This window comes from Martes martes, assembly GCF_963455335.1.
Source record: "Martes martes genome assembly, chromosome: 11".
NCBI lineage: Eukaryota > Metazoa > Chordata > Mammalia > Carnivora > Mustelidae > Martes > Martes martes.
The window spans coordinates 80,259,570-80,285,563 of record NC_137899.1 but is presented as its reverse complement, the minus strand read 5'-3'; the positions used below and the strand labels follow the sequence as shown (position 1 = coordinate 80,285,563).

The 25,994-nt window shown below is 36.6% G+C and overlaps 1 protein-coding gene across 6 annotated transcripts in view; it reads left to right on the top strand.

Moving 5' to 3' along the window:
* CADPS2 (calcium dependent secretion activator 2) overlaps nt 1-25,994 on the top strand; it is a 526,208-nt gene that overhangs the window by 356,216 nt on the left and 143,998 nt on the right. For all 6 annotated transcript variants that reach the window (XR_013967617.1, XM_080817937.1, XM_080817936.1 and 3 more), the window contains exons 10-12: nt 13,710-13,818; nt 14,844-15,044; nt 24,346-24,482. Coding sequence is in view for 5 of the 6 variants with exons in the window: in XM_080817937.1 (XP_080674063.1) it covers nt 13,710-13,818; nt 14,844-15,044; nt 24,346-24,482 (447 nt within the window). In the remaining variant the exon portion in view is untranslated. The remainder of the gene's footprint in view (nt 1-13,709; nt 13,819-14,843; nt 15,045-24,345; nt 24,483-25,994) is intronic.

Here is a 25,994-nt window from a genome sequence, read left to right as displayed (position 1 = left end):
AAGCAGGGGGAGCAGCAGGCAGAGGGAGAAGCAGAATGCCCACTGATCAGGGAGCCCGATGTGGAGCTCAGTCCCAGGACCCTGGGACCATGACCTGAGCCAAAGGCAGACACTTAACCAACTGAGCCACCCAGGCACCCCGGGAGGAGAGCTTCTTTAAGCAGGGTCCGTGCCCAGCGCAGAGCCCTATGTAGGGCTTGATCTCATGACCCTGAGATCATGACCTGAGCTGAAATCAAGAGCCAGTTGCTTTAACGGAGCCAACCAGGTGCCCCAGGTCACCGTAAACTTTTCATCATAAATTTAAATTCTTGCAATGGATACAGTTTCTAAAACAAAGCCATTCATCAATCGTAAGCACGCCAAAGAGGACCTAAGTGCCACTGTGATTCTGTGGCTACCTGTAACCATTGAAAATTGTGTTTTATTAGCTTTTTCTCCTTGAATTCTTATTTCCCTGGGTCTTCCCCAACAGAATTCTACTCTTAGGAAGTAAGTATTATGTGTCAGAATCCTCTTCCATCACCCTGTCACGCTACTCTGAAAGTAAAAAGAAGTGTACAAAGTTGGAACTTAAAAAAAAATTCCCATGAAGTCCTAACGTTCCTTAGAATGTGACCTTAGTTGGAAAAAGTGTCCTAATTAGGATGTGGTGTTACTGGAAAAGGGTGAGTCCCTAATTCAGCATGACTGCTGTCCTTCTAAAGAAGAAGGTTTTGGGAGTAGTCAGGCACCCAGGGAGAACCCCATGGGAAGATGAAGGTAGACACCAAGATGATCCTTCTACAAGCCACGACATGCCGAACATTGACAGACGTGATGGGAGAAACCAGGGATAGAGTCCCCCTCACAGCCCTCAGAAGGAACCAACCTCGATTTTCAACTTCTAACCTCCAAAACAGGGAGACAATAAACTTCTGTTTATACTACATAAATAAGCAAACTTAAGCAGAGAACAAACGTATCTAACAGACAAAAAATAACATAGGAAAGACAGAAAGCCCCTTTCCCTAAAAACAGCTTCCTCATTACTTCTTCTTTTGCTAGACACCCAGATTTATTTTCCCTTCTCCCTCTGTTTGAAGAAACCAAGTTAGTTAAACTACCTCACTTGAATAAAAATAAGACCAAAGGAAAAGGAGAAAACAAACTTATAAACAAAGGCTTTAAGTATTAAAAATTATTTTATATTGATGCACGTTTGCAATCATAACTAGCAGACAACTAATAAAAGTAGATATGTGACAAAACTTGAAGAACCATTATTAAACATAAAAAAGTGAAATTTTATTGGAAATGCCCATCTTCATGGACTGGTGGCTTCCCTGCCCAATTTTTCTGTAAATGAGCAATTTTTCTAAAATGAGAAAGTTTCAGATTGATTGCTTGTGTGCAGCATTATTTAGAGATGTAAGCATGGAGAACCCTGGCCCACCTAAGCAGGTCGGTGGGAACAGTTATGTCACAGAAGCACTCATTTTCTCAACTGGTTTTCGGTTGTATGTTTAAGTTCCTAGGTTAAATGCCCCAAACACATAGCATTGGAGCATTTAAAATATTTTTACTATTCTGTCATCTTATAACTAAATTAGTTCCTTCTGTAATTTCACCAAAAGCAAATAAAATGTAAAAACCACCTAATATTTAAATACTTTGTTTTGCCTCTGAGTGTAGAGAACCATACCATTGCCACTGGAAGAATTCCTACCCAAACCTCACTACATAAATGCCTGCTAGAAAATCGAAGCTGGGTTAGAGAGAGCTGTTCATTTCGACTTTCTCTCCAGCTTGAGACTGAGGGGGTGAATCCTGTCAAGTTCTCTAGTGGGAGACGAAGGGGAAGCAATGAGAATTTCCTGTCATTCAGCAAAATCAGACCTGGAAAGAGCCCTGTTATTTAAGGATAGAGGAGAGGTGAGGTGGTATGGGGAGGGAGGGGAGTAATGGAGACCTGTGAAGGGATTCTGTAATATTAATACTGATTTCGCTTAATGTGTAAGAAACATGGACTCCATTGAAAAGTGTATGGAAATGAGAGCTTGCTGAAATTAATAGAAGAGAGCTGACAGAAATAAGGAAGTAAAACAAAAAAATTGATGTCCACATTTTAGGCAATAATGTACAGAATGAACACTATACAGAATGAAGTAAGTAACATAGAAGACTTTGGGAAGCTCTAAGTCTGAAAACTCTACCCACAGTGGCAAATATTAAAGAAAGAAAGAAAATACCCAATATGATAAAAAAAAAAATCTCCTTATCGAAGTGGGAAGAGAATACAGATAAAACAGAAATAGTAATAAAAGCAACAGTGAAAGTAAACAAAAACATTTTCTGGTATTTAGAAGAGTCTGCAGATAAACCTCCACATTTCAGGAAATTTAGTGAGAAGATACCTTCAAACATGTCTTGTAAAATATTTTTTTCAGTTAAAAATATGTGCATTGGGGTGCATGGGTAGCTTAGTGCGTTAGGGGTCTGCCTTTGGCTCAGGTCCTGATCCCAGGGTCTTGGGATGGAGCCCTACATAGAGCTCCCTGCTCAGCCGGGAGTCTGCTTCTCCCTCTCCCTCACCCTCCACACCACGCCCCCCCCACTCCGTGCTCTCTCTCTCCAATAAAATCTTTTTTTAAAAATGTGTTGCTTCCTACATCTTAACACTCAACTACAGAAGTCAGTAGAGCTACATCTATAGAGAATTGATGGGAAATTGTGTGGGACTTGAGAATCGAATAACATCTGTGTTCCGTAAGTCACCTTCCTAAAAATATTTAAAGCAAAACTCCTGGTATTTGAGGTGAATGAGTATGGTTTCTCAGAAATATGAAAATTAAAATATAAAAGAATTAAAGAGTAATGATAATAGAGCTAAATCTCTATTAACGGTTATAAAAGAATTAAAGAGTAATGATAATAGAGCTAAATCTCTATTAACGGTTATAAAATATCTTGAGTCAAACATAAACATGAAAAATGATTCCTGAACAAGTTATGGACATGTGAAGTAATTTTTTTAAATTTTTATTTAATTTAGAGAGCATTGGGGGTTGGGGGGGGCAGGTGTCAGAGGGAGAGGGAGAGAGAGAAAATCCCAGAGTCCCCGCTGAGCACGAAGCCCAATGCAGGGCTCAATTTTTGGACCCTCAGATCATGATCTGAGCTGAAATCAAGAGTCAGATGCTCAACTGACTGAGCCACCTAGGCACCCGATGAAGAATTATAACAAAATGTGATACTAAATTCCAGGTTTTTGTCAAAGTTAATGAATGGAGTGATTAAAAACGGGCTGTACTCCTCAGGTTATATAAGAAACAGTCAAAAATGATTTTTTAAAAATAGAGATAATAGGAGGTTACCTCTGTCCTTGAAAAGTTTTAAAGTAACTGGCAGAGAATAAAAATGGGATGTTGAGGCCACTTTAGTAAACCTAAAACATTTTTGAACACTGCATTGAAAACTAATGATGTACTCTATGGTGGCTAACTGAACATAATAAAAATTTTTTAAAAAACCTAAAGCAGAAGACACCTATTCTTACTATACATGTATTAAATGTACACATTAAGAGTCCAAATCTCAGAATGGGATTAAACAACAAAATCCATTTGTTTGGTGATCTTAAGAGCTACACCACAAATGGCAAGAATATGGAGAGAAAGTAGCATGGTAGTACTCAGACCAAGGAAAATTTAAGAGCAGTATTAAACACATCAAAGGATGATAATTTTACATTCATTGAAAATGTAATCAATAAGTATGATAAAACAAATGATGGTGATTTATTGAATATGTATCTGAGAGAAGAAAATAAAGGGATAATGCCTCAAATTACTTGCTGTTCAATTCACTTTCCTTTCCCATACCCATAGTAGTCTTAAGAGTCTTTGATTATAGTTTCTTACAGATAACTATATATCTTACAGCTATCTTAAATAATAACTTTGCCAGAAAATAAGAGGTAATTGGCTTATTTGGAAAAGCAATATAAGTTTCAGAATATGAATTATAAAATAATATGGTATATTAGAAGGAATATATCTAACTAGATTTGTGGACACTTGTGTTTCTAGCCTTAAGATAATGATTTCCTCCTAGGTGACCTTGGGAAAGTCAGTTTCCTCATCTGTGAACTCTGGAGTTGAGATCATGATCTCAAGGGCCCAGAACCCTGATCCCTTAATACCACTGTGTTCTAGAGAATAATCTCTTCTTTTCATTGAAGCTTAGCTCTGGGTTTAACTATTTGTGATTTAGTGAGACTTGAGTCCCCTAGATATCGTAGTCTCCAGTTTCCAAATGTGTTTTCTTAAGATCCTTACCACACAAAATCTATAATTCTATCAAATGTAACAATATTTAATTTTTACTGATTAAATAAATACCTTGTAGAGTGTTAAGATAGTACTATCAGAAAGTAAACCCATACTGTTGTGGAATCCAGTCCCATCTCTACGATTACATAATATGTATCTTGTGTGTGTGTGTGTGTGTGTGTGTACACATATATATATATACATACATGTATATATATGATTAATAATGAAATTATTAATATTATTAATAATGAAATTATATTATTAAGTTCCATTACAATTCCAAAGTTGCTTATTATTTTTCCTGTTCAGTTTTCAATTTGCAATTTTTTCTAATATTTTGGCTTTACCTTTCTCTCGAAATAAAAACATATAAAATACAGAAAGAGCTCACTTAAGTGAATCAGATGTTTTTGAGAAAGTAGGACTTTCTTTTTAATATAATCACTCCATAATCACTTTTTTGATTTGTTATTTTTTATGTTTTTATTTTTTGATTTATTTCATTTTTTGATTTGTTTCTTTTTTTTTTTGAAATATCTTAGCATTTTAATGGGTTTCTTATGACTGTGATCGCATCACAGCTACCAGTATACCTGAAAGAATAAGACTTGGTTCCTCCACGGCTCTTAAGTCTGGGTCCATCACACAAAGGATGCTTAAGACAACCTAGTCAGATAAAGGAATGAATTTAGCCTCATGCTTATCATTTCTTGAACATTTTAATTGATGTGTTTGACATTTTTTTAAAAAATCAAATATTATTTGTAAGTGGAGGAAGTTTCGTTAAAGAGTGCAAGTTGGGTAATTTGGACTGCTGGACTCTCCGTATTTTTTCTAAACAAGGTAAATATGTGATCTGTACTGTCAAATAGATTTTCGAATGTGGCTGAATATTTTCTTGAATTGAAATAAGTTTAATTTCATGGAGGAATTAAAAGGCAGGGGCTATATGCCAGACACCGTGGGAGCCGGTGAGTCAAAAACAAAGAACACACACTAGTAAATGCAGTTAGAAACGGTGTAAAGGGGACACGTTTGTAAGGGTCCTGGAAGGAGGAGTAGGGCTTACTAGATTAGGAAATATGAATCATGCCATTTTAAAGGTGAAGGTGATATATTCCTGCTTGGGAGTTCAGGTGGAAAAATGAATTAAAATGGGCAAGTCTTGTTGGAGAACCTGTCTGGAGTACCACACAGAGGTAGCTATAAATTCCAACTCCTGTTTGCGGGAGATTTTTGCAAGCCATGCAGGGAAGGCAGACCTTTCTGTGTTAGTCATCTCTCTCCCAGCAGATTCCAGATTGTTCGTGTGGTAACGTGTCAGGAGACTTTCTTTCAACCAGGTTTTTAAGATTCTTCCAAAAGAAAGAACAGAACGGGAAACTTATGGATTACTGGCTCAGTATATTTTTCTCTTTTGTTAATAATGGGTCACAAAAGTATTACTTGCTAATCTCCTGAAGTCTAATAATTATATTTTAACTATAAGACAATTCTGAACATATTTTGGTTTCATATACTCACCCCATCATAGATTTTTTTTTTCCTGGAATGTAGTGAAATGTGGTGAAAATGTGTAGTTTTTTCTCATATATATGAAAGTTAGACCTGTTACTAAGAATCTCCATAAAAAAGGAAAAAGAAAATGGAAAGATTAGCCAAAGGATTTGAATTGGTGATCTTGGCTAGTCCTAAGGTAATGCTAAGAATTCGCTTGTGGAAAACACCTAGAAATGCTGGGTATGGTACGATACACATCATTTTATTTTTGTTAAAGATTTTATCCATTTATTTGACAGAGATCACAAGTAGGCAGAGAGGCAGGCAGAGCGGGGAGGCGTGGCAGGCATGGGGGGGGCAGGCTCCCCGCTGAGCAGAGAGCCCCTTGCGGGGCTTGAGATCACAACCAGAGCCAAAGGCAGAGGCTTACCCCACTGAGCCACCCAGGCGCCCTGATACACATCTTTTTAAATGCATAGCTGTACTGCAAGGAGTAAAACCTTAGGGACCAAATAGTGAAGCTTGTGCATTGAGACTGTAGCTGTATTCGGGCTGAAGTATGGGGACAAGGTGTTGATGTTGCTGTGTAGGGATTTTATTGTTCACTCAGAGAAGGAAAACATACCCAGAGGCATTCTCAAAGTGGGGATTTGGATAAGAGATCTTCTCATAAAGGACTTAGAAGAGCTCGATCTCTGTGAAATGTGGACTAGAAGAAAACCTGCCTCCAGGCCAGTAAATCTATATTTGGCCTTAGGCTCTGAATATGGAGTAAAAATGACTCCTGAGAGTTTGTAACTATTAACCCAAACTCAGAGAATGTTGAAGTTCTAATTTATTTTATACGAATATAAGGGGAACACCCAAGTTAAGAAATTAACATAAAAAGTACTTCTGGATTGATGATGTATCTGAGGCATCTGGCATTTAAAAAAAAATTGTTTTTGGTGATATGAACCTTGAACATGGGTTTTGTAAAATATCCACAGATGTACCAGTGCCGGATATGAGCTCATATTAAAAATTACAAAACAAAGAATTATTTGCACACCCAAGTATTTCAGTAATAATTATCATATATATAAACTATATAATAATTTTATTTACAGTGATGAAATTTATAAATTGATTCAAAAGTACAAGAAAAGAACAAAACAACATAACACTATGAAAAATGAACAAGCTGATTTGGAATGGTGCTATGTAGAGCTACTAGTAGAGATTTAAAACAGTCATTGAAGTTACACCCTTATTGGACAGGTTAGATACATTTAAAGAGAAAATTGGTGATGTAATTAATGATGGAAAATTATAATTTTAAGAAATTCTGTAATCTGCATAGAGAAAGAAGCATAAAATATGCAAAGAGCTTAAAACATAGGGAGGAATGGATCAGAAGTTTCAAGATACTTCTGATAGAATTTGAAGAAAGGATACAGGGATAGAGGTAGAGTCAACATTGGGAAAGATAATGAACAAGATTATTAAACTGATAAAAGTCATGAATTCTCAGATACAAGAAATACTACAACTATCAATCAGGATAAACATTAAAACTCCCCCAAATATCACAGTAAAGCTACAGGATAGCAGAGGTACCTGATTGCCTTAGTCAGTGGAACATGTGATTCTTGATCTTAGAGTTGAAAGTTCGAGCCCCACATTGCAGGTAGAGTTTACTTAATTTTTTTTTTAATTAAAAATTAAAACACAGGATAGCAAAGATAAAGAGAACACTTAAGAGAAACCAGAGAGAGAAGGCAAATTAACTACAAGGGGACCACAGTTGGACTTTTATCAAAATTTTCAATATGGATATATAAGCTTTCTGACGATAGAATAATATCTTCAAAGTGCTGAAGGATTACCAGCCTAGAATACTATATAACCAACCAAACAGTCATTCATAAGGGAGAATTAGACTTACTTTAAAATAAACACTGACTCAAAAAGGTTTTACTAAAGAAGGAAATTGAACTCAGTGATGGAGTGTGAATCAATAGACAGTAGTGGCCAAAAAAGTGGGTAAAGACAAGGGCCACTATAAATTTTGACTGTATCAGATAATATATTTTAATATTTCCTCTTATTAAATGTTAACACAATAAATATTACTAAAACAAGGTAAAACTAACACAATGAGCCCTGATTTTATTATAAGAGGGGAGGTAATGATAATAGAGCACTCAAAGTTCTCTGTATTCAGGAGGGATGAGTTAAAAACACAATAGGATTTGAGAGAACAATCACCAAAAAAAAAATAAAGACAGAATGTGTAGTTTCCTCACTATCAGAGGAAAGAGATTTTGTTAATGTTTAATAGAGACAGGGAATAAGAGAAAAGTAAACATGTTAATGAGCACAGTTAGGTAACAGAAATAAATCCAAATATATTACAGAATATAACAAATATAAATGATCTTGACTTGCCTATTAAAAGATTAGATTTTTGGAGATTTAAAAAATCTGACTGTATATTGTTAATAGAAATTTAAAGTAGGACACAGTGTAAATGAAAATAAAAAGATAAAAACATTTTTAGGCACATACTAACCAAAGAAATGTTGTATAGCTTTGTGAATATCCAACAAATAAACTTCAAGGCAAAAAAACCTTTTAGAGATTTAAAAAAACCTACGTATGTATAAATGAAGCTATTTACCAGCAACAGGGAACAGACATAGAAGGTGTAACAAAGGCATATATGTGTAAGATTGCGTCTTCGAAAAATATAAAGCAACATTCAAGGGAATCATATGAAGAATTCATAGACAGCACTGATAGGAAATTTAACATACCTCTCAATAATTGACACATTGGAAGAAATATTGGAAAACGGTAGAATATTTTTCTACGCAATTAGTAAATTTGATGTAATGGACATAATCGCTGAAAAATAATTGTAAAAAAATGCATTCTTTTTAAGCATTCTTTTAACAACTGGCCATGCCCTAGGCAACAGAACAGGTCTCAAAAAAGACCAAAATTCTGAATCATTCTGGTCACAGTCAAATTATTTAAAACTCAGTAAGAAAAATGTAACTGTAGATCCAAATTTAAAAGTGCACTTACGTGCTCATGTGTAGAAAAGAACTAATGAACATGAGAAATATTTAGGACCGAATTAATGAAAATGCTATATATAACTTGTGAGATGAAACGAGGGTAGATTTAGAATAAACCTGAATATACAGGCATTTAGGTTTATTGAACCTATATAATGAATAACAACTGAAAATGAATAAGCTAAGTAGATGAATTTAAATATTCATGAAAGAATAAAGTTAACCACCCCCCAAAAAGAAGAGAGAAATAAAAAAGATTACAGAAAATAAGAAATAGAAAGCAGAATAACAAAATGCAAAGATACTCTTTGCAAGTGCTCAAAAAAGGAAATAAATCCTTAGTGAAACTGATTCTGGAAAAAGGATTTGAATGACTGATACATTAGAAAATGAGCAAACTTGTCTAATAAAGAAACCCACAGGAAAAGAAATCCCAAGGAGCTACTAAAAATATGAGGAAATGTTCAGCTCTATTAGTAATGACAATTGTAAATTCAGGTGAGATAGATATCTCTAGTGAGATACCACTTCCCATTCATCTAAATTGGTAAAATATAAAAAGACTCAAAATACCAAGTTGGGCAAAGATGTGTAGTGTCAGGTGCTCTCACGTAGCACTGGTGCATGTATGAATTAGAAGTTAGTTTTGCAATACCTGGTGAGGATGAAGATACACACACCCCAGGACCTAGCAGTTCGACTCCCTGGTGTAGCCCTTCAAATAGTTCAATAGTTCTCACATGTGTGCAAGAATGACCATTGGACATTATTTTTAATGGCAACAAGTCTAAGAAACTGAAGGCCATCACTAGAACATTGGGTAAACTGTAACAATTCACTTAACGGTGTTATGTATCAAAATGGTTAAGGGGCGCCTAGGTGGCTCAGTCTGTTAAATGTCTGCCTTTGGCTCAGGTCATGATCCCAGGGTCCTGGGATTGAGCCCCCCATGGGGCTCCCTGCTCAGCGGGGAGTCTGCTTCTTCTGCCTGCTGCTCCCCCTGCCTGTGCTCACTCACTCTCTCACTATCGCTCTCTCTGACAAATAAATAAATAAAATCTTAAAACAACAACAACAACAAATAACGATGGTTAAATACGTTGAACTTTGGAGGGGAGAAAGTTGCTGAAGAAATATGTTTGATTCATTCATACAAAGTCCTCAAATGTGTGAAGAAACACTTTATCAATTTACTTACATGGTAATTGTGATTTATAATACATATATATATATTTGGTCTTTATCCCCTTCTAACACAGAACCCTGTACTTTCCCAGGGAGTGATGAAGGTGTCTTTTGTTACGTTAATGGTACTTGTAGAACCCACCCAAGGATGGGCAGGGCTTGCCTATAGGACCGTGTGACTAGAGAGTTGGAACTTTCACTCCCACCTACCCCACACCCTCCCAGACCTGGGGGAGGGAAGAGGGGCGGGACATTGAAAAAAATCTCTAAGGGCCAGTGATTTAATCAGTCATACCACTATAATGAAGCCTGTATAAAAACCCGAAAGAAGGGGGTTGGGAGAGTTTCCAGGTTGGTGAACAGATGATTTAGGGAGGAGGTTGTGGGAACTCATCATCTGTAGCCCATCAGAAATACAGGTAATAATTTGGACTAGCGTCTGAAGTATAAGAAAAGGGTGGAGAGGAACCTCCAATCTATAGATTAGAGGCTGGGGTTATGACTGGCATCTGAAGGGGGGTTGGGAGGGGGCAGTCTTGTAGGACTGAACCCTTAACCTATGGAATTCTAATTCTGAGTGCTCTCTAGGTATAGAGTTAGAACTGAGTGTATTGTGGGACACGCAGCAGGTGTCCAGAGCATTGTTTGTTACTGGTGTGGAAACCACCCTGCCTACATACCCAACAGGTTAGAATTGGGTCTAGGAACCTAAAATATTATATGTAATAAAACTTTTAAAACATGCATGGGAATAATAAGCACAAAATTCAGCATGGTAATTACGTCTGTGAAGAGAGAAAAGAAAATGTGTTTGACTAGATAAAACTATACCAAAAAATCCTAAAGCATATATACACAAGAAGTTATGATTCAGGGGCACCTGGATGGTTCAATTGGTTAAGCATCCAACTCTTAGTTTCAGCTCAGGTCATGATCTCAGAGCCGTGAGATCAAGCCCTGTGTCAGGCTCCACACTGTGTGGAGTTTGCCTAAGATTCTCTGCCTCTGCCCCTCCTCCACACACACGCATTCTCTCTCTCAAATCTTTAAAAAAGAAAAAAGTCATGATTAAATGAAGCTGGATGATGAGTATAGACATGTTAGTATATCATTGTACTTTGGTTCATGCTTGAAATATTTTACATTTTTAAGATAGCACTACATTAAATCACTTTATGGAAGAATGGTAGAACTTGGGACTAAGTTACTGCCCTTAAGTAAGAGAACGAGCTTCTTTTTAGAACGAATAATGGAAGTATGTCATTGTTTACCATCCACCACCCACCACTCCTAATCTCCGCAGATCCCCCACAATCATACTTTCTTGCACAAGGAAACTGCAGCCGCCTTTAGTAACAGACCCCTGTAGGAGCCGCCACCAGGTTTCATCTGTAAGCCTTGGGCATAGGCAGGTGAAAAAGTAAATTCATTGACAGCCTATGAGTGGAAGGAAAGGAGAACTCCAGAGTACAAGAACCACAGGTGTTTCGGGTTTTTTGCCTCACTATTCCCAAACAAGTTTTTATGTATTTTTTTTCAAAATGGAAATAGCTGTACTTCTTTTTCCTCATTAAGATATAACTCAGGGGCACCTGGCTGGCTCAGTCAGTTGAGCATGCGACTCTTAATGTTGGAGTTGTGAGCTTGAGCCCCATATTCAATGTAGAGATTAATCTACTCTTTAGAGAAACTCAAACACTAAAAAAAAAAAAATTAAATCACCCACAATTGCACCTTCTCATAATTACTACAGATACTTTAGTCTGTATCCTATTCATATGTATAGTGTTTACCCAAAAGAGCACACACTACATTTTTGTTTTTCACCTACATTTTATGTTGTGATGTAATCTTAGAAATAGTTCCATGTCTCGGGAAAAAATCTGTCATACGTGTTTTGATGGCTGGATAGCATTCGACTGTGTGTTCATGCCATAATGTCTTTAACCAAGCCACTGTTGGTTTTTCCAGTTTTTGCTTAATATTCAATACTGCAGTGAACACACTACACATGTGTCTTTGAATCCTTGTCCATTTGTTTATTTGGAATAAGTTCTTAGAAGGACATATGCTGGATCAGAGGGATTGCGTAATACACAGTGAGGCTTACAGATTTTAAGTTTCCAGCAGTCTGGAAACTCAGGCAGGAGTTAGTGGTGGAGTCTGAAAGCAGAATCGCCCCCTCTCTAGTTAACCTCATTTGCTGCTCTTATCTGTCCCCTCCATACCGATAGATACTAGTTCTTTGTTGAATAGATATTTTGCCTACATCTTCTCTTAGTTTTTGGCTTTGCCTTTTTACTTTCTTCATGGTATCTTTTAATGAGAATTTCTTAATTTTACCGTAGTCCATGTAATTTTTTTCTTTCATAATTAGCTCCCTTTTGAGTCCTCTTTAATCTTTGTCTCTTAAAAGCTATTTTTTATGTTTCCTTAGTTTCATCTGTACTTAAAAGTGGAAAGGGGGCATAATTCACATTACCCAGAACTACCGTGGATCCTGTGTTGTAAGATATTTTGCAGTTTAGGTATCAACCCACCAAACATTCTTATCTCCTGCTGGGAACAGCAGCTCCTCTCTCTATTTTGGGGGACCTTCTCAGAGCCCATCTGTTGTAGCATGTCATATTCTTGGCCACAGATGTAAGCTCTTGACCCAAACTGAGCTAATGTTACTTTTACCCCTTCGCCACCGTGATTGGTGCAAATACGGCCTTAGGACTCAGGACGGAACAGTCAGGGAGGTGACCAATTGCTGTTTGCAATTGTGGTTCTAGGTCAGTCAGACTGCAGCTCGTGAAAATGAAGCCAGTTCCAAAAGAGAAGCAGAATGGAGAGGCAGCAGATCTTGGCAGTGTTACGTCACGGGCTGCCTAAAATTCAATCCACCTTGGACTTTCCTGTGGCTGTGGTTACGTGGGCCAGGAAATTCTCAACTTTTATTAAAATCTGGTTTGTTTTGGTTTTTGTTTTTTGCTTTAGTTAAAGGCTTAGAATAAGCCTGCTTTAAAATGTAGTCCCATGGGGCACCTGGGTGGCTCAGTCGGTTAGGGTTTGGACTGTTGATTTCAGCTCAGGTCATGATCTCAGGGTCTTGAGATCGAGTCCCCCATGGGCCCTGCACTGAGCCTAGAGCCTGCTTGAGATTCTCTCTCTCCCTCTGCCCACTCCCCTTGCTATCTTGTGTGCACATGCACTCTCTCTCTCTCTCTCTCTCTCTAAAAAAAAAGTTCCATGACCATATAAGTTTGAGAATGCTCCTCTTATGTCTTATTTTAGAGATTCACGAAGTATGTCAGCCTATTGAAGGTCATAAGAAAACATGCAGTAGAAGAAGCTGTTTATCTTTATTTAACTCAGTAATTCTCAAACTTATTTTTAACATGAATGCTTTCTTATGGTGCTTCTATTAATACCTCACAGACTCTAGGCCAGCAGGGCATTGGTTTGGGAAATGCTGTATCATAGGTGCGGCAAGCTTCACGGCAAGCTGACAGATGAAAGGTGCTTTTATCTCTGAGCTAGGTTTTGAAAAATGCTGACATTTAATTTATGAGCAATGCATGTTGTCTTTCAAATTTGGCAAAGAGTCTTATAAAAAATAAACTTAACACAAGCACTCTGCAAACCTTTTCTTGCTCAGGTAAGCCAGTACACGTTTGCTATGTGCAGTTATAGAGAGAAAAAGTCTGAACCGCAAGAACTAATGCAGCTGGAAGGATACACTGTGGACTATACAGATCCCCACCCAGGTAATTCTAAGCTGTGTCACTTTCTCTGCCATTCAGGTATTGATGAAATTCTCATAAATATCTTCTCTCTCTGCTAGGTTTCAAACTCTGTTGAATGAATAGGGGTCATATTTCACTTACGTACCTGGAGAAAACTTCATGAGCGTCAAACTATATTTTTCTGAGGGCTACTTAGCTTTAGCATGACTCATCATTTCTGCTCTCTTTAGGACAAGGGTGCAATATGTGAAAGTTACTATAATAGAAAAATTATATAAGAAACATCGGCAATGCTTATATGAACTTTTGTACTAGAAGCCAAAAGGTACAAGAGACAGAAATAGGGAAAGAAGTAGCAAATGAATTTTTGCATTTTATACCAATTTTCTTCCCAATAACACATTCTTAAATTCTCTCCTTACTTCCATATTAATATAGGTATGTACTAGATGCTTGGTATATACCATTGGTGAGGGAATGAATTAATGACTATGTGGAGATTAATGAAATTAATAAAGCAATATTAAGAGATACAGAGATTTAATAAATACAGAGATTAAGAATTTAATATGGAGAGATTAGAAGTAGGAATCTGTGTTCGCATTCACTAATTGGTCACAGAAAAATGCAAAATATCTTCTTTATGAAAGAATTCTCCAAAGGATAAAATACCATACAGATATAAGTATCACTTTTGCCCTACCTGTCTTTCGTTTCTGCTAAAATCACCATGTATTTCTCCTGCATATAGAATGAGAAATGTGCCAAAAGGTAAGACTTTCTTCCCTGACATGAGTTTGCAGACCATGCTATATATTTCTATGGAGGTTTGTACGGCTTGCAGAATGTTACTACTATGTCATGAACTGTTCGTTTCCTTAAGCTGTTTTTAATTTTTAAAGTGATATGGAAGTTTAAACCTTTCTCTTATTAATAGCCTTGAGCTGCTAATGTCAAACGGATTCTCTTCCATCTGACTGTTTAGTGAATGAGCTTGAAATCTGCCAAGTATGTAAGTTTTTAATGATGTCTTTCTTCCTCCACAGGCCTTCAGGGTGGTCAGATGTTCTTTAATGCAGTTAAAGAAGGAGACACTGTGATATTTGCCAGTGACGATGAGCAAGATAGAGTATTATGGGTTCAGGCCATGTATAGGGCCACAGGTCAGTCCTATAAACCCATTCCTGCGGTTCAAACCCAGAAGCTGAATCCTAAAGGAGGGACTCTCCATGCAGATGCTCAGCTTTGTAAGTTGTGTTGAAAAATAATTGGATTATCAATTAATAACCTTAATAAGATATAAAATTGAGACACATTTGTTCAGTATCATAGTTTAGATCATTAATGAATTCCTAATTGAATAAAAATCATTTGTATTAGTAGCCATAGAATCAGCACTCTAATTTTTTCACACAGTTCTGGAATAAATATTGCCTGGGTTTTTTAGTCATGAATTTGCCAAGCACTGGGTATCTCTAGGAATCTCAAGACCATATAAGAAAACTCTCCAAAATTTCTTCAATTCTGTTTTAATAAAATAATATGTTTATTATTATGTTATAATAATAAACATATTATTTAATGTTTAACATTTTATTCCATTTTAATAAAATATTATAATAATATATATTATATAATATTGTGTGATAAATTTAATAAATATTTTAACTAAAAATTAATAAAATACTATTTTACTTTATCTGTTCTATAAAAATGGGAAAAGTGTTGTGAAAACAAATAGGCCTTGACAAGACTCCAGAACACCAAAGTGTTGAACCACCCCTTCCTAGGTTTGTTCTTAATACTCCAGAAGGATAATAGGGCTATATGTTCTGTTGTAGATTCATTTTAAAAAAGGATAAGTCATCAAGCCAACTTTTTTATCTAAATATCTTAGTATTCCTGTCATCCTTTGTATGCTAATTTAAATCACTTAAAAATTTTTATTTTTCCTTTAAATATATGTGACTAATAACAAATGATGTAATAATCATAGAAACATTTTCAAACACAGCTTTAATCATCATTAAACCAAATATTCTAACTTACTATACTCCTTTGCAAAACTTCCCTGGTCTCTTCTATAGTAAGTCAGCTTTTTTCTTTGACTTTAAATTCAATTTTTGACTTTCTGGTCAAAAGGTTCTACTATTAAGGTTCTTCTACAGGGGAGTAACATCTTGACATGCATTATTTTGTTCTTGTACTTCTCTTGTATCAGATAACTGCTCTCTTCTCACTGTCACATCTGGGCATCTTAATGGCATATTAAGCCAAACAGTTAATGATGGAAGATGAGCTCAAGTCCGGCTACCTTCGTGTTACAGGGTTAAAAGTATACATCTTTAAAACTGACCCCAGTCCATCTTCATAGCACTTCATCAATAGTGTTTGAACCTGAAAATAGTAGTTCTCCCCTTCTAGCCTCTAGACTATTCTTGTCCTACATTTTACTTCTACACATATTATAAATCCCACAATGCCTTGCTATTATAATTATTGCCTTAACAGTCAGTTACCTTTTACGGAAATTTAAATAATATGAGAAAATGTTTGTTATATACTTACCCAGGTAGTTATCAGTTCCAGTGTTCTCCATTGTCTTGTAGAAATCTTTTACTTCTTGGGGAACCTGGGTGTCTCAGTCCGTTAAGCATCTGCCTTCTGCTCAGGTCAGGATTTCAGGGTCCTGGGGTCAAGCCCTGCAATGGGCTCCTTGCTCAGCAGTGAGCCTGCTTCTCCTTCTCCCTCTGCCTGCTGCTCCCTGGGTTTTGCTCTCTCTCTCTCTCTCTCTTTTCCTGAGTCAAATAAATCCTAAAAAAATTCTTGAAAGACTTCTTTTGAGTTAGGTGTAAGTCTGGTGATGATTAATTCTTTTAGCTTTCTTATATATGAAAAGGTAATTTACCTTCATTTTGAAAAAAAGTTTTCTTTCAGTACTTTAAAGATTTTGCCTTACATTCTAACACCTTTTTTTGTAATGAGAAATGTGCTCATTTTTGCCTGTTCCTCTATACATAATGTATCTTTTTTTCCCTCTAGCTGCTCTAAAGATCTCTTTAACACTGGTGTTGAGCAGTTAGCTTATAATGTGCCTTGATGTAGTTTTCTTCCTGAAAATGTCCTTGAGTTTTATTCTAAGACACAATTAAGTCACTTGGAAAAAGTTCAATCTTTTCAGGTTTTACTCTTAAGTTTTCTTAGATGGAGCTAAACAGTGTCTAGTCTTGCATTAATCCATTTTCCCCATTTCTGGATCAGGGTTCTTCTTAAAGACTCTAACTGAAGACCCATGAATTTTGAGGTTTCCTATTGGCTGTTGAGAACATGTACTATTGCAGGCTCCGGGCTCTGTGTGAGTTGTGGGCTCTGCCCCCTCTCATCATTTAGGATGATTTCTGCCCTGGCCAGAGGTAGTCTCCTCACATGTGTGAAGCGGTCACTATTCAGCTGAACGTGGTAAGAGGAAGGGGGATGAAACCGTATTCTTGAAGGCGAACAATAGCCATTTTGGCTTTCCTGAATTGTCAGGTCCGTCTTCTCAACTTGGGGAGCCCACTAGTGCTTGTGGGCTCTTGTTCCCTGTGCCTCAGCTCACCACATTTGTTTCCTGTCTCTCAGGAATCACTCTCCTGGGTTGTCTGATGTTCAGTGTTTTGAGAACTTTTTTTTTTTTAAAGATTTTATTTATTTATTTATTTATTTGACAGACAGAGATCACAAGTAGGCAGAGAGGCAGGCAGAGAGGAGGAAGCAGGCTCCCCGCTGAGCTGAGAGCCCAATGCGGGGCTTGATCCCAGGGCCCTGGGATCATGACCCAAGCCGAAGGCAGAGGCTTTAACCCACCGAGCCACCCAGGTGCCCCAAGAACTATTTTTTAAATGTATTTTTTCCTGAATTTTTAGCTGTTTCAGGTAGAAGGTAAATCCGTGCTCCATGACGACATCTTGACAAGAAACAGAATGGTTGTTTTTTGTAAGTTAGAACCAGATTTCTCAGCCCTGCCTATTAATATTTTGGGTCAGGTAATTCTTTGTTTCAGGGGTTGCCAGGAGGGCTGTCCTGTGAATTATAGGATGCTTAGCTTTATCCCTGGCTTACACTGGATGCTGATAGCAAACCATACCCCCACAATATTATAACCAAAAATCTCTCCAGACATTGTCAAATGTTGAGGGGGGTGGGTGCAGAGTTAAAGATGGGCTAGAAACACCCTCATTTGAGAACCACTGAGTTACAGTGACTTGAAAATTATTTTTGTGAAAAGGTCTCCTCATTCATTTGTATTTCAGTATTTTTTTCACATCCTAAGTACAAGAAAAACCCAAGGAGTGCATTGAGTTACGGATATCATCCATCTTGTGTCGTGGCAAGAAAAGTGGTCGGGAACCACGGGCCTAGAACATTAAGGCCAGAACTACACAATATGGATCTAATGAATATAAGATCTAGCAATCAGTTGATTCAATTAGCCATGTAATCTCTTTTTCACAAAACCTTTCTACTGTCAGATATCAGCCTGTTGTCAAAGCAGTGCTGATTAGGCTAAGTGGAATGGGGTTTTCTAGCCCATGGATTCACGTGTTCCAAAATATCCAAACTTGTTCTAAAAAGCCAAACTGTTTTGGTTATGTTGCCAACAGCTTTCATGTATTCCAGATGTTTAGTAAAGTTTTCTATCACTGCAGACCCTGCTGTTTTCTGTTTCTTAAAAAGGCGGGGTCGGCGGCGGGGGCGCCTGGGTGGCTCAGTGGGTTAAAACCTCTGCCTTCGGCTCAGGTCATGATCCCAGGGTCCTGGGATCGAGCCCTGCATCGGGCTCTCTGCTCAGCGGGGAGCCTGCTTCCCCCTCTCTCTCTGCCTGCCTCTCTGTCCACTTGTGATCTCTGTCGGTCAAATGAATAAATAAAATCTTTAAAAAAAAAAAAAAGGCAGGGGGAGGGGAGGAAGGAGAAAAAATGAGTTTCTACCTCATTGAATGAGAATACTGATGTTGACCTCCATCAGAGAAGCCACCCATTGGACTTCTCAGAGAGTAGTTAGCCCTTGGTATTTCCTTCCCTTCTGCGATTTCCATGGCATGGCCTTTTCTTCTTTTTTGATCATCTCTAGGAAGAACAACTTTCAGAGTCATTAGTAGAAAGTAAGAACATGATATGAAATTAAAATGACTAGTTATAGGAATCAGTATGCTCCTAATCTATTTAAATATGCTTTTTCTTTCCTTTGCTGACCTATAGCTGGTAAGGGTAAGTATTCTCGTGATTTTTTTCTTTGCTTCATTTATCAAAATTTTTATAATAATATGATATTCAAAGGAATATCATGATCTTGTTTACAATGTTAGTCTCCTATTTCCTAGGCAAACTGAGAATATTTGGGTTAACTTTACCATTTATGAAACAAAAGTCTATTTTTGCCACAAGAGAAAAGTAGGAAAAACTTAATATCTACCATTCACGTGGACATAAAGATAATGGCTGTGAAGGTGTTATATAACATGGAAAAGAAATGCTCAGTAATTTTAACTGGAAAAATACTAAACTATGTGATATTTTAACTGTTAAAAAATTGTATAAATATAGGTAGACTTATACCTAAACTGTTGACAGTGGATGAGTTCAAAGGAATTAGTTACTGATTCACTTCCTCAGTTTTCTGACTTATTTTTGAAGTATCTATGTTATAACTTAAAGAAAGCTCTTTTTAAAAATTAAACACACTGAGTTAATGTTGAGATAGAATGAAATAATGAATTTCTAAAGTCTATCTTATGTGAAGACAACCTTATTATCTGTTTTAGGATATAAATGATATGTATTTATAGATTTTTTTCTGGTACGTGAATCTATTTGACTTCACTATTTCTTTGATTTTGAGGACATTTAGAAATTATGAGAAAATACAGTAAACTGAATGGGTGGGTAGGGGGTCTGCTTGCTATCCAAATTTTCTGCTTCAAACAGTGCATTGTCTTTTGCCAGACTTTTGACAGACATTCTTCAGTTAAACTATTCTTCACTATGCAAAGCACCTGTTTTTTCTTTTTCTCTCTTAGGTATATAAGGTCATACAATATGTATGTAACATAATGCAATACAACACAGTACTAGTTGACTTCCAATAATAAAGAAATGTCAAAAATGAACCAGAAAAGTTACCTTCTTTTTAAGTCAAAAAAATGTTTTTAAAAATTCTTAAATCAGAATGGGACTTTACATTTAATTTTATGAGCTTATTTTCTTGATTGATCTAGTATGTTAAATTTCATACTTCATAGGTATGTTTTACTTTACGTTGAGTATATAATTTCAAGTAAATGTTGAATATTGGTTTGCTTTGCTTACAATTCTACGTCTGTATGTGTTGATTAAAATTGTCAAGTGAAAATACTACTTATTTGTTATTTGCCTCAGAAAGCAAGATGTGTACATTCATACATCCATTTTTAGTCAATTTAACAAAAACAAGCTAAGAAATTATCTGGGTCAGTAACAGAGGTGTGAACAAACTCCTAATTAATGTATGTATTGATGTTTCTCTTTGGTGCTCAGCATAAAATGTGTACGTGAAATAAAGAATATCAACCAAGATAATCTACAGAAAATTTTGTAACATAAGAATTCCAATTAGTGGCCACATCGGTGATATAAAAATACATGAGGTCCTTCTCTGTGCCATGTTTAACTTCTTGTGAATTTTCAAGCTCAGTGAGAGTTTGAGCTACAAGGAAAGTATAATCAGATGTGGTATCAGTAAATGCCACTACGGGCAAGCTTAAACCGTAGGACCATTTTAAACCAAGTTCCTGTATTTCAGAAGGTTCATGTGCTGCTTAGTTCAGCTCAAGATTTTGCAGAGAAGAGGATGAGCTCTTAGGTAACAGCACCTTCTTCATAGGCCTTTTGGTACTTGGGTCCCAGACCTGGACACCTGAGTAGTCTCAGAATGCTTATGAATGGCCACTTCTGCAATATCCCATTTGCCTCTCCCCCACTTCCTTTTCCTCCCCTGTTTTATGTCCCTAATTTCTCTCAACACCAGGAGCAAGAGAGAAAAAAAAAAGAAAGGAAGGAAGGAAAAAAGGAAAAAAAAATGCAGCATCCTTAGAGTTAGTTGCAAAGGAAGACAAAACATTTCAGTTAAATTTTTCCCCATCTCACATTTGGAACTCTGACTTAGATACCTTTCCTGGGGCTTGGATTCTTGAGCACATAGGGGCTGGATGCGGTCCGTACCCAACAAAAAGCCCCCTCGCATATATGACAACGGGGCCTACTAGCTTGCTAATAGTCCTCACGTTGTTTTGTAGGCTAGCTATTTTCAAGTCAGTGTTAACTGTTTAAGTTGGTACCATCAGCCTACTTATTCTTTTCCCCTGACTTCTAACAGCTATTACCCTAATGAAAAATTTAAATTTTCAGGTTCCTTTTGAATAAGCCTCTATAATTCTGTAAATCTATAGCAAATAATAATCTTTCTCAATTTGGGTTTTATTCCATCCACTTTTACCACACCTGGTGACAGTACCACCCTAAAGACGCTGGAGCATATATCCAGCTGTTACCATAGAAACCCTGCACCAGTCTCCTCGATTACCATGTCCCACATCTGTAGTTAGTCCATAGGTTAATCATTACAATTTGTGACAGTTTTGCAGTGCATTGTTCAAGCTCCTATCTTGTTGGTTTCTTTTGATAATTTTCTTATATCGTTTTGGAAGACAAACTGAACTGAAATTTGTCATTATCAGTGAACATTTGATTAGTGCCATGAATGATTTTTCATTTAAAACAAGTCATCATAATTTTGTGTTTTAATAAACATTAATTGAAGGTAATCGAGCATAACCCAGTTTTAAAGCAAGTCTCCAAGCCTTGTGTTTGGTTATGTAATTGATTAAAGGCACAATTCATTTGATCCAGATGATATCTCTGGTTTCTAAGAGTTGATGTAGATATGTTATGCCAAGAGAAAACTATATTTCACAGAAGTAAAAAGTAGGTAATATTTTAACAACAGATGTTTTCTTAGTTTACTTGCGCTCATGAGAGGATTTTAAAGTGAACGATTTCTCACACAGGTAGATCGAAACTGTTGCTTTTTCAAAATTTATTTCTTTATAAATTCATGGAAACTAATGAACCAGTGGTTCATGGTGAAGTATATTTACATAAAATATTTTAAACTGTGCTTATCAGACCTAAAAAGAACGAGATAGAGATTCTTGGTCTTTTCAGCCTGTCTTTTGAAGATGGGATACTCCCTAAGAATACATTTCACTTTCATAGAATTATAGCACCAGAGAGATTGTAGGTTTTTTTTTTTTTAAATAGACTATTGTTCACCTACAAGTTTTATCACTGTCAATATGGAGTCTATTTTTATGGCTCAAATTGCTATTACAAATATTTTTATCACTAAAGGTAATCATTGGCAAAGTAATTTTTCATTCATATGTGTGATTCCAAAAGGCTTGACACATTAGCAAAATATAGTTTAGAATTCTATTTCTTGAGGAAAATGCTTCATAAAATATATTCATTTTTGAAAATATGATTTAATTATAGAAATCAGACTCTTTTTTTCAGGAACTTGTAGATATTTAAAGACTATATGCCATTGCTTTAAAATAAAAATTTTGCTTCTATAAACCTTTATAAAAGATAAAAGTAAAAAGATAATTATATAGCAGGTACTGTATGAATTGTAATACATGTATTTTGTAGAATGAAAGAATTATGGATTTTCTGTGGAATTTCTTATATATCCTATTTTCAACAGATAAGTTACTAACGGGTGTTATTTTTAACTTCTTGTTATGACCTTCTCTGGTGAAAGAAATAATGAATAAAATTCAGCAGTTGTTTTATAAAACTAGTAATTACATAAAGGTGACACTAAAAGGTTTTTTTTACTCAATTAAATGGATAAATGAAGATTTTAAGATTATTTAAAATACAAAATGCCTTGCATTTTTCAGTATCCTGTCTACTCATATGATTTCATATTATCATATATGTAACTTTGAAAGACTATCAGACGTAAGAATGAAATATAAAAGAAGTTGAATTGTCTCATTTCTCAGTTTAGGAAAAGCAGTTTAATAACATTCAGTATTCATCTAATTAATACTAATTTACCACATGTAATGCATTTAATTGTTAGTTAAGTAATTAGTGTATGTAAAGGAATACATATGCCAGTTTCTCCATGGATCATAACCTCATACCTTCCATCATCAATGAATGCCCATTCATTGCTTACATGCTATGTTCACCTTTTGATAGCTGTCACTGATGTGAGATCTTTTTTTTTTAATGTGATTCTGAAGACCCTTCAGCTTGAATTACATAGTTCTTCCATCCACAAATATGGCTGAAAGTTGAACTTGACATAGGATCAATATGATCTGGGCTAAATATCTAAATGTGACTGACTATGTTAGCATCATGTCCACAGATCAATACTGAGTTTTATTATGAGCCTGACTCTATAATTGCGTTTAATCAATAAACTTTTGTCTCCTTTCCTTTGCAATTTTAGGATTGTACCATATAGGTTTTAAGAACTACATTCAGCTTACATTTAAGACTCTACTTCTTATAATTACCAGAATGAGATCTATCTATGAATTTTAAGGAACAAAGGAGCCTCGGCTCTACCATTGTCTGGAGAGTCCATTTTTATCCCGATAACTGATTGCTTGCCCGATGCATGCTTCATTTCTAACCGAGCTAATGTAGTAACACCCCAGCATTCCTTTTGGGTGGTGTGTGGCTTTTTCTCTCTATACTTAGTAAATAACTCGCATTGAAGACTTTGACAAAACATACCATTAATGAAAGCCATCATAAAAGCTTGCCTTTTGATAAACCCGCAGGGTCTACAGGCGTTGAAAGATGCAATCTGTAAAGAACAATAAACTTGGACCTTTGATTGAACTGCCATTTGGGACGTTGTGCTTTGTCTGCATATTTGCACAAACATGATGCTCCCTTTTTCGTGTCTCTTAAACTTGAAGCTTGAGAGCATTCATTGCCATTTCTACATTAAGGTTGGTCCCATTAAAGACTCAAAAAAAAAAAAAAAAAAAAAGACTGGAAGTGGTCCAGTGGAAGCCTGTGTGTTCATTTCCGCCCTAGTTTGCCATTTGGAAAGCAAGCTTCTACCCATCCTTGCTGTTTTTTTATGACGAGACCTGGGTTCTTTTCCAGTCGGTTCCTTCTGTAAATACATACTTAAAATGCATCTGTGTTTCTTAAAATTGGAAAATAAGATTAGTTCCCTGATGAATATTAGAAGTAGCTTACAGTGAATATAGAAATTTCCTCATTTCAAATGATTTGCAGATTTTTCCAGGTCATCATTCATTAGGCTCCCCAAAAATTGCAATTTGTGTTACTATGCTGAATTCTTGGCATTGTATTTTTTATAATACAAAACAGTCTGGTATCATGAGGCATGCATTTTGTGTTCAAAAACTGTATTTGCCCATTATTAAGTCACAAAAATAAATGTATTGTACATCCTTTTCTGAATTTACAGATGTAGACCGTTTTCAGAAACATGGTATGGATGAGTTTATTTCTGCTAATCCTTGCAAGCTTGACCACGCCTTCCTTTTTAGAATACTCCAGAGGCAGACTTTGGATCACAGACTGAATGATTCGTATTCTTGCTTGGTAAGTACAAGTCTGTCTCTCCAGTCTCCTATAGGTTAGAATGAAAGATTTTTTTTTAAGTGAGAAACACTTGTTATGAAGCGGCATTTTATTCCTGACTCCTTTAATAACTGTAGTTGGGAGTTAAGGATAAAGGATTCCAATCGATTGCTTCCCAATTTGAAAATTATACACTTGAAGACCACTGCTGTGCCACTCAATAGACAGGAGAGGAGACTCAAACGGACACTGAATTGTAGTTTATCAGTCCCTCTGGAGAAGGCTGAATGAAAATAAAGGCTTTAATGAAGATAAAAAACCTCTGGGAAAGGATTTACTAACACCTGTATAGACATGTGAAGGTTTAAATTCTGCTTACCAAATGTTGCTATCTTCCATTTCTCTCTTTTGTTCCTAGAGAGACAACCCAGGTGACGGGGAAAGGAAACAGTGTGAGAAGTGATATGACAGGGCTACATGTAACGGAGGAAACCTTTGGTTTCATTTAGCCCTCCAAAGATAATTTGGATTCCTTAAAAATTTAAATTAAATCAAGGAAACTGCTACTCTCTCTGGTTGAAACCAGGCAAAATTTGGGATATAAAGTATAATTTACATTTTGAAGGAATGCTTCACTGCTCAGAATATGGGCATTAAACTGAAGCCTAGCATCCATATGGGCCCTTCTAAGGATTTATATTGTCGGTGACAATTCCTCTGAAATGTATCCAGCCAGACTCTCCCTGTTTCTATCACCACAGAGTCTCTTGGCTCCTGAATGTGTCAGCTACCGACAGTAAAGCTACATTGTCTTTAAGATTTCAGACAGAATGTGCTCTAAGCTCATTGGAGATGTTTGAATAGACAGGAAGAACTGAAACCACTTACTGCTGTGATCACAATTTATTGCCTGATAAATCATTTTTTAGGAGAATTTTTTTCCTGATAAATCATTCATAGACTCTTTATTAAGTACCTATTACTCAACATGTCACTGTGTGGCCGAAACCCAGTCCAGCCCCAACTTTACATGAAGAGTAAGAGCATCACAAAACCCCATGGTATCTTTCCAGGGGGAAGCACATCTAGAGTGGACACCAGTAGAGGGGTTTCCCTGGTGGATTCCACTCAGTAGAGTTAGTTAATGAGTGATCAGAAGTTGTTTGGTTGGGTGAACCATCCCACATGTCATGAGAGGTCTGAAAACACTACAGCGTGTCTTCAACTGTATCTAGAGGGTAGCGAGCATGGTGTGATGGGAGTGTTTGGAGGCAGGATGGTCCTGGAAGTAGATCATGACTCAACAAGTGATTTTCAGTGTCCTGAGCCATTCACTGAAGGTCACTGAACTACATGGAGATCGTAGTAACTCGCAAGCATAGTGGCTCGAATACAACACAGACGTGCTGTTTGTCCAGCCGAGGGCCTGCACCCACACGTGCTGTTTGTCCAGCCGGGGGCCTGCACCATCGCCACAGTTGTTAGGTGCTCTTTTTTCCTCCTCTTCTTTGTGTTATTGCTGTCTTACCTTTC